General features: G+C 50.2%; 1 protein-coding gene across 1 annotated transcript; it reads right to left on the reverse strand.

Moving 5' to 3' along the window:
• Positions 1-507: 507 nt before the first annotated feature.
• Positions 508-4288, reverse strand: LOC104842396 (gastricsin-like). The gene is made up of 9 exons (XM_010584713.1): positions 4233-4288; positions 3722-3875; positions 3177-3294; positions 2425-2543; positions 1850-2049; positions 1575-1697; positions 1203-1347; positions 845-943; positions 508-660 (listed from the first exon to the last, which is right to left on the reverse strand). The coding sequence occupies exons 1-9, from the start codon at positions 4286-4288 to the stop codon at positions 508-510; spliced, it is 1167 nt and encodes a 388-aa protein (XP_010583015.1).
• Between the last annotated feature and the right edge of the window lie 5092 nt (positions 4289-9380).

Consider the following 9380-nt stretch of genomic DNA (forward strand, 5'->3'; position numbering starts at 1 on the left):
CCCTGGGCCCATCGGGCTGTGAGCTGAGCTGCAGCTCGGAGCCATCCCCAAGCTCAATAATTCACTATAGATAAAGGCTGGGACTCAGTCCCACAGCCATTAGGAGTCGACAGCGCGTCATACCCCTTTGCAACAAACATAAATATTTGAAGCAGTCCAGGGACAGCTTCCGCACCGCCTTCCCCGTGCTGACTCTGCAGAAATGTGCCTAGGAGTTTATCACAGCGCTTATCTTTCTTGCTGGAGAAAGAGTGTCTGAGACACGCAACCCATCGGTCCACGCTCAATTGTCACTCAACAAACTCAGAAGGTCAGAGACTATTTGGGATGCTGGCGTTTATTTGTAACAGGAGACTGTGAGAACACACACAGAAATCCTGGAGGGATAGGGAACCATGCAGACATGTAAAGGAACATAGAAGTCCATAGGGACCCTGTAGTGCTCCAGCACTGCTGGCTAAGGTGTGTTTGGCCAGGAGAAGGGCTGGATTTTGCTGCTCTGCTCCTCTACACCGACGAGGCGAAGCCAATGTTGTTGTTACCCATGTCAAAGATGGTGTAATACTCCTTCAGGAAGATATCACCCAAGATCCAGAGCGGCTGCCCGTTCTGGGAAGGCAAGTAGGTCTCCTCAATTGCAAGAGTGCAGTAGCCGTTGTTCTGTAAGGGGGGAATAACGGGGAGTCAGAGCCTCAAACAAGCACCAGGACCCTGCCAGGTGGGCTGCAGGGAGGTAGGATCTGCCCACACAGGCAGGGAGAGCATTGCTACTTGTCAAGAAGCACCAGGTCCTTTCCTGGCCCTCAAGGACTCAGCAGGATGAAGCTGCTCAGCTAATACATACGTTCGAGACGTAGGCGGAGGGGCTGAGTGGGAGCTGAGCTCCGTTGATGACGAAGGTGATGGTGGGCATGTTCTGGGTCTCACTGCAGTCAACTGCATACTGCGGAGAGAGGGTGAAGAGGAGGTTATGGCTGGAACAGCACCCACTGTGAGAGGAGAGATCCTCCCGTATGCAGGGGTAACATACACTTTAACCCCTGACAGTGCCATGCCGCCTCGTCCTTCCCTGACACGCCTGCAGTACGATGTTCCATAGATGCCACACAAGTTTCGTGGGACCCGGTCAAGCCCACGGCTTCTGGCTCGCTTGCAAGCCCCCCCCACTCCACACGCACCTCCAAAGCATCCCCTGCACTTACACCTTCGTTGGTCGGCTGGGCACCAAGAGCCTGAGCAAAGACGCCTATGTACTGCTGGGGCACCGTCAGCAGGTACGTCCCTGTGTCCACGATGGCCTGGCAGCCCTGGCTGCACCAGCCGGTCGCTGACTGCCCGATAGCAAACCTGGGAGGAGAGCAGGGAGAAGGACGTCACTTTAAGCACCCACTGGCAACTAAACCTGTCTTGGCTGGATCCATAAGTCTGGGATGCTCCAAAATGCAGTGCCTAACCCCTGCCTCGAACCCATGCCTGCTGCAATAGCTGCAGCTTCATCTGCAGGACAGCCCTACCACCCTCATTACGTGAGCTGCCCAGGTGGATGATGCCCATCAGGTACAAACACAACTCACTCATCAATCGCCACCTGCCAGTAAAGCTCCTGGGTCACTGGTGCCCACACAATGTCCCCAGAGAAGAGCTGAGTGTCAATTCCTCCGAGAATGAGCTCTCCCCCGTAGTCGTAGGTGGGTTGGCTGCAAAAACACAGAGTTACAGCAGCAGAGATTGTAAATGGGTGCGATATGCATGGGCTAGTGAGGGACAAATTAACAGGGAACCTGCATGGGGACAGGCAGAGGGACCCCGGTGCACACAGGACGTGCAGAGGGTCCCAGCAGATTTTTACCGAGAGAAGTAGAAGCTGAAGATGGGCTGGGTGAGCTGGTTCTGCTGCAGCATGCCCTGCAGCGCGGTGGGTGTCCCTCCCACCGCCAGTGAGGGGTAGCCCATTCCCATGATCCCATCAAAATCAGCATAGTAGAAAGGCTCGGTTGGCTCGCTCTCGCTGAGCCCGAACTCCTGGTTTGAGACCGCGATGCTCTGGAGCTGGAGGGGAAAGGGACGCCAGGTCAGCCCACATGCTTAGGCAAACCCGAGCAGCCGTCGGATGGGATGACTGATGCTCTGAAAGCCCAAAGAACACACTGCAAGGTCATAGCTGGTGAAAGCATCACCAAGCAGCTGGGAAAATTAGCAGGAATTGGGTTAAAACAAAGTAAAAACACAGCCGGGTAACTGACGGTGGCAATAACCACTTTATATCAGTTCTGCCCATCTCAGGCCCTGGTTTGCCCAAGTCTTGGCTACAAGAGACACGAGATCTGCCCTTAGGCTGTCCCCCAGGGTCCTTCCATCGGGACACCCAGCTGGTGCTGGGGACACAGTGCCCAGGCACACAAGGACGGCATGGGGTGCACTCACCGTCAGTGTGTCGTAGCCCAGCACCACCGTGAGCGAGCCGCTGCCGTAGGAGAGGGTGTAGGACTGGCCGTTGGAGGTGAAGGTGGAGGACTCACTGGGATTGAACCTTGCATGGTCGGCTGCGTGAGAGAGAAGAGGGCAAAGCTCCTGGGCACACGCTCGCCTGGCCCCGGTGGGATTTCACTGCCAGTCACTCTGCCGGGATAACGCCTGGGAAAGCAGCTTCCCCAGCAGAGCAAGTCGCGAAGAGCGAAACAGTCTGTTTCTCTGCCTCGCAGTTATCTCGAAGGCAGGGCTGGCATCCCGGTTTTGCCTGGATCCCTCTGCAGGGAACAGCTGTTGTGATCACAACCACATCAGCCACCCAGCACGAGCAAAGCCATCAGCAGTTAAATCCCCATCGCTCTCCCACCATCAGCAAGTTACATCGGATGAGCTCTGCCAGGGAGCGGGACATCAGCTCCGCAATTCGTAGCTTTGCTCTTCCCTCTGCCCTGCCACGAAAGGTCAGGCACAACCATGGAGATTTCTGCAACCTGGGGACACCCACCATGGCCGTAGTGATTCGGCCATCTTCATTAGCCAGGCACATAATGGCAGAGGGCTCCGTGTTTCCAAGGAATGCACCAGCTGGTACCAGGGAACAGCTATCCCAGAGCAGCATGCCGGGATCATTTTTGGTCTGGCATCGTGATTTCCCCGCTACGCTGTGCTGCTGGGGCAGCTCTGTGCAACGCGGTTGCGGTACTCACAGCACGCCGGCGTCTGGCAGTAGATGGAAGGCACCCACAGGTTGGAGGAGCCGGTGTCGAAAAGCACCAAGAAGTCTTGCGGGGGGGTCCCCATGCTGATATTCCCGAAGTAGAAGGACTGCAGACAAGAGATGGGGTCTCTCCATTGGCCACAGGGTCAGGGATAGACCAGGCTTTTGCCTCCCAGCCCTGTGCCGGCATCCCAGTGCTTTGCAGGGTGGTGGGGAATGCCAGGCTCACTCCTGCAAATAACAAAGTAGGCAGGAACGGACCAAACTCACCCTGCTTTTCCTCCCGAAAGACGTAATATTAAATATTTATTTTGTTATATCTTTTGTCACATACAGAAAAGCACCGCTCTTCATGGCTGGGGGGGGGAAATTTTCTAAAGTCTAAAACAGAAGCTTAAAAAAGAGTGGAAAGAAAGGAATCTGTCACTCCTGGAGGCTCAGGGGTGAACAGATCGCTCTGGCAGCTGGGAAGGAGGAGGGAAAGGGGAGCGTGGTGTACGGACAGGCAGCGAGAGGGGAACCTGGGGTACTCACATCCAGGTGGCTAGTCATCGGCTCGTACACAACATAGTCCTCACTGAAGTGGTATTTCTTAGCTGGATCATATTTAATTTTCTTCAGGAAGTCCTCCAGCACTCCAGCCTCCTTCATTTTCTCCCGTATAGACTTGGCTTTCTGCAGTTTGATTCTGCACAGAGGAAAAACAAAAAACAAAAAACAAACAACAAAACACATCAGGAAATCAGAAAATTTGGGCATTTTCAAATGATCTGTTCTCTGGGCTCCTTTGAACCCTGCCACAATGGGAGCCTTCCACTCAGCTGCCTCGTACGTCCCCAGGGGCTTCCCTCCCAGCAAGGGATGCAGCCTGGACTGGGACCACGATGATCTGTGGAGATGCAGGAGGCTGGAGTCATACCTGGTTAGACTTGGTCAGCATCCTTGGGGATGCAGAACAGCCTGTGCAGGTTACAACTGCAGCCGGGTTTTGTTATCTACCCTCTCCCCAGTCGTTCTGCCGCAGCGGCTGCTGCAGGACACTCACCTCACCAACCCCTCTGAGAGCTGGAGACAGACCAGGGCCAGGATGAGCCACTTCATGGTGCAGGAGTTGTCCGCCAGTCCACGCACACCTTCTCAGAAACTACAGCAGACAGGCCGAGCTGCCCAGACTGCCCAGTTTTATACTGGGAAGCAGTGAGACCCCCCCTCCTTATCTGCTGACCTCATTTTTCCATTACCACCACACACACCCCCTGGCTTCAAGGGTTTCTTTGTATTTTGGTCCACAAGGATTTTGAGGAGTTTGTGTCCTTAGCGGGGCGCTTGGGTGAGAATAGAGCAACACACGTCTTCAACAGCAAGATCAAAGTGTTACCATCTGATGAAAGACCAGCTCTTATCACAGCAAAGAGAGGAGTGACCCAAACGTCATCATGGTGGGACCTTATCTGTGTTCGTCAAAACCTGTTCAAATCTTTTCCCAAAACAAAGGTGCTCGCGGCTCTTGATGCAGGATGGAAACCCATCGGACTTTTGTCCGCCGTTCTCCCGCCCGGCCGCCCGCCCGGAGGGACCTCTGGCACGGAGGAGGGATGGCTACTGGTGTTGAGGATTTTCCAGGGCATGGCGCAAAGAGCCTGGGCTGGCTGCTTTGCTCCTCGTCCCAGGGGCTCAGCGAGCCCATGAGGTCTCTTCTCTTGTTTTCTCATAGGTAGTTTCTAGCACTGTTCTGCCTTCTGGTCTGTGCTCCTCCACCTCTTCATCAGCCTCACAGTCCTTCACTATCCTCTCCTCCAGGTACAGCTCGTTTCCATATGTCATACAGCTCAATCCTCCCTCTGCTTTCATACTATTTTGGACAGAAATCACATTTTTCCCTTTTTAAAATTTTTTTTTTATTTTGTGGAGCAACTGATTCCCTTTCCTCCTGCGTTAAAAGGCAGGTGGTGTGCCTCTCTGCAGGGGGGAGGTTTAACCCACCCGCGGAGGAAGCCCTCAGGCTTTAACCCACCCACTGGATCCTCACACCAGCCCAGAAAGTTAGGAAATTCCTTGTTTGCTTTTTTTTTCTGTGAAAAAAAGAACCACAAACACAGACTTCCCAAACCACCAACAAACACCCAGACCAAAACATTTTCAGTTATAACCTAAATATTTTCTAGCAAATGAACAAAAATTGTTTGGGTCATAACCTAAATATTTTTGGTTATAACCTAAACATTTTCTAGCAAATGGACCAAACCATTTTCGGCTATAATCTAAATATTTTCTAGACCTCCTCTGGCCTGGCTCACATCCCCTCTCCAAGCAGCCTGGCTCTTCACAGCGGGGAAATCGTGCTCTCCATCATCCACCGATAGCCCTGCGTTGCTATCACTGCACTCATCCCGTGTCAACACACTGCACAGATTTGATTCCCTCGGGAGCACCAGGGAGTGTGTGTCCTTTGCTGGATATTGAGACTATAATAAAGCAATTATCTTGTTTGCTAGCAGGATTGATAGAAAGATCAACTTATTAAGATTGGATAAAAAGCAAATTCTGGCTGAAAGCAAAGAGCAGTTATCAAAACGTCAATATACTGAGTGTTATCTGCGGGTCCCCATGGGGACTCAGCCTTGCCAAAAGACAAAGGAATAAGGTGCCCTCTACAGCACGCACAAACACGTTCTACTGTTGGCACTTCTTGACCCAAAGTTAGACAGCACTTGTTTGCTGAGGCATTTAGTCTAATGGGAATCCAGGATTTACAGTTTCAAATATCAGAGATCCTGCGTCCCTACACGGAGCATGACTCGGCCAACAGCACGTACCTACGCTGCTCCAAGGCGGGACTTCTCCTCCGGCCCAGGCTCTGGGCATCTTTCCTCCTCTGCTTCCAGTTTCTTTTCTGTGTTGGTGCAGTCCCCCAGCCCACATGCAAACAGCCCCAGCCCAGAACCCTGTCTCTCCCAGACGAGTACAGATCCCCTTTGCATCCCATGGCCAACTCCACCACCTTTCCCGGGACACCGCGGTGGTGCAAAACCAGCAAACAAGATGAGCTGTGAGCAGCAGCTGTCCTGGCCATCCAGAGGACTTAAGCACTTTCAACATGAGCCAACAAATCCTATTAAACCAACAGCCACTGCAGAGGTGGGCAGCATCTCCCAAAAGCTAGTAGCTCTCGACAGAGTGTTTTGCAGGATTAGAAACGGGCTCTAAGTGGGATCCAGCCTCCCCCATGATCCAAAGACCTCTCCTGTCTGCAGACACAAGTCCCAGAGCCATCAGGGGACAGAAATCTTTTCAAAGACATTGCCATCACCCTGAATTTCCTAGTCTGCCCTAGGCTCTGCTTTACCCGTGGCAAAAAAACAGAGAAGTGACTGGTCCCAACTCCAGGACAATTTACCACCCCAGTTCCTGCACCTCTGCCCCAGACACAAGCTATTGCTATTTACCTCAACAAACGGTAGCACAGAACTTAATAAACATGATTGTGGGACTGCCAGGACCTTTCCCTGGTCATTAAAGCCTGTTGCTGTCACAAGCGCCATGTCAGCTAAAATCCTTCCCCAAGGTGCCAAATCCCAAAGCTAATGCTCTCCCCCTTGATCATTTAAATAGTCATGCTCTATGTGATTAATTTAAAATAGCTATATACACTTTGCCTGGAGCTCAATTGCTCTCTGCTTGGGTTCTCCAACCAAGAAAAGCCGTTGGTGGAAGCATACCACACTATGGCACGTGTGTCCGAAGCAGCTGTGTTTATGAACAGCACACAAGCACACATATCCTTTACTCAGCGCTGCACAAGCTGGTTTTAGTGTTTTATTTCCAAAACAGTTTATAGTGCACAAACAGCTTCCATCCACATTAAAATAAATATTCCTCTTTTCCTGCGCAACCATGAGAATGGCTCCTGAAATACACTGTTGGGCTCTAGGTCCAACATCTAACTTCCCAAACCAGGGCAAGGATCACCCACTACATGACGATCTTCTCTTGCAGGCAGTTTCTGAACAGACCTCCAGTCACCCTGCACAGTCCCAGCCCCCAAGCTGATGCTGGAGCTCTACATCACCTCCTTATACACCCCAAAATGGTCCCCACCTTCCTGCATCAGTGTTCACTCACACACCTGAAGTTTAGAAATGCACCCATCACAAGAGATTTTCCCACAATGCTAAGGACTATCCTGAAAACTCCTAGTCAAATACCAGTGACAAATGCCATGCTACTTTCAAGCTATTTTCAACTTCTTTCTGATAGGGCTATCAAAATCTTTCTAGAAGAGAAATGAAAAATGTTGCATTGTGTTTTCCTGGGATGGGATGGAATGGAAATAACAACACGGGTTTATCATCAGTTGCGTTATCTCCTCTGTTTCCCTTCCAGTTCTTACCTCCAGCATTTTAGAAAGTCATGGAACAACACTGATGGAAAAAAACACATGGGTTTGGGTTGGAAGGACACCGCACATGAAGGCACGCTCACTTAGGAAGGCACAGATGGCCCTATTAGCTGTTGTTAAGTTGATTCCTGCTGGGGAACAGTTTTCAGGGCAAATTTTATAAGCCAAGAAATTAAAACTGTGCATGTTAACGCACCATTAGCTCTCAGTTGCTGTAGAGTTTGGAAAAATCAGTGAATCAACTCTTTGCACAGAGCGATGGCAGAGAACCCATGGAAAGGCCCTGTGCCTAGAGCAGATGAGCACAGCCAGGAAGAGTAAAGCCACATCTTGTTCAACATTGGCAAAAGCACCTCTTTCCCACCAGCCCCCAAATTCCACCACTCCAAACCATTAGCTTAAATTACGCATGGTGGTAACAGCCCATCTTAAAGGGTAGGTACTCCAGAGACCATGAATATTCCTGCTATGTTCAAATTACATTCATAGCACATCAATTTCCAAGGCAACTTCATGATTTCCTCCTGATGCTCAGCTCAGTGGAAATCTGGTCTATACCCTTATCATCCATCCACTGTCAGTGATGGTTCTGCCCCGAAAAGAGACTCCATGAAAGAGTCAGTGGCTTCAGAGCCTCAGCTCCTGTATCACACAGGCCAGAGAACCTCATCCAAACATTTCTTTGAGTTCAGCTTCCAGCTCAAACAAGCAGCACATGGAATTGCCCTGCAAAGATATCCTCATGGGTCACCAGTCAACAGAGAGGGAAAGGTGTCTGCCTCAGCATACGTGTTTCTCTTAATTTATTTTTTAAGTCTATTTCAGTGAGACTAGCCAGGTGGAAGAGAGCAACCATTGCTCCAGGTAGAATACAGAAGGACATAGACATTATTCCTTCAGGGAAGGGAGACCTGGAAAACAAAGGTTGCAAGAAGTCCAGCTTGAATTGCATGAGGACAATTGGTGATTGTTGGCCTGGCTTTCAATTTTAAATAAAAAGTAGAGCTCACTTTGAAATGTGCAGTTGTCTCTTTGCACCACACACAAAAGACAGGACCACCGGATAATCATCATATTCCATTTATTCTGTATACATTCGTAGTGCACATTAATGTAAGACATGAGCACTCCTCAGGTCACATAGCACTGCTGTTGTTCTTCACCTGTAAGGTTACACCTGGATGAGATATAAAGAAGGATTGAATGGATATCCATAGAAATAACCTGAAGAAGCAATTACACAGCAAGATCAATCCCTCTGGTCAGAGCAACTGAATCCCCGGTGGCCAGAGCCCCGAAGCACCTTTGTTTTTCTGCCATATCAGAAATGTTCAGTATCAAAGACACCAGTACAAGTAACAGCAAGGAGAATCACATGGGAGGAGAGCTTGAGACAACACAGATGCATCTGGGCCTTTCAACTGTAAAATCACATTCACTTATGGAAGAAAAACAAATTAGATCCCTTCTTTACAATTAGCCTTTTCCATACCCTGGCCTGTAATTGCAAACTTCAAAGCTCTCAGGATTTCCACTAATGTATTCACCTTTGGTCCTGTTCGGTAACAGGAATCTAAACCTGTTCTGCTACCTGTGTGCGGCATTTCAAGATGAGCCAAGTTTGGGAGAAAGACAAACTTCCCAGAAAGACTGATGGCAGCCCTCCCAGAAGCTGAATTTAGGCAATGCGTTCATTAACGATCATTCATTAATGATACTTCACAGTCAAGATACCACCCAAGAGGGCTGAGCAGCGTCACATGGAGGGACAGAGGAAAGGCTTTAGAAGAAAAT

The sequence above is a fragment of the Haliaeetus leucocephalus genome, unplaced genomic scaffold (assembly GCF_000737465.1).
Source record: "Haliaeetus leucocephalus isolate CR32 unplaced genomic scaffold, Haliaeetus_leucocephalus-4.0 Scaffold1000, whole genome shotgun sequence".
Lineage (NCBI taxonomy): Eukaryota > Metazoa > Chordata > Aves > Accipitriformes > Accipitridae > Haliaeetus > Haliaeetus leucocephalus.

Excerpts from the sequence above, each read along its gene's own strand:
- LOC104842396 (XM_010584713.1), bottom strand. The coding sequence starts at position 4,288 with ATGAAGTGGCTCATCCTGGCCCTGGTCTGTCTCCAGCTCTCAGAGGGG. Across the intron at positions 1,698-1,849 it reads TTCAGCTTCTACTTCTCTCG|CCAACCCACCTACGACTACG; the intron begins GTAAAAATCTGC and ends GTGTTTTTGCAG. Across the intron at positions 1,348-1,574 it reads TGGCAGGTGGCGATTGATGA|GTTTGCTATCGGGCAGTCAG; the intron begins GTGAGTTGTGTT and ends CTCTCCTCCCAG.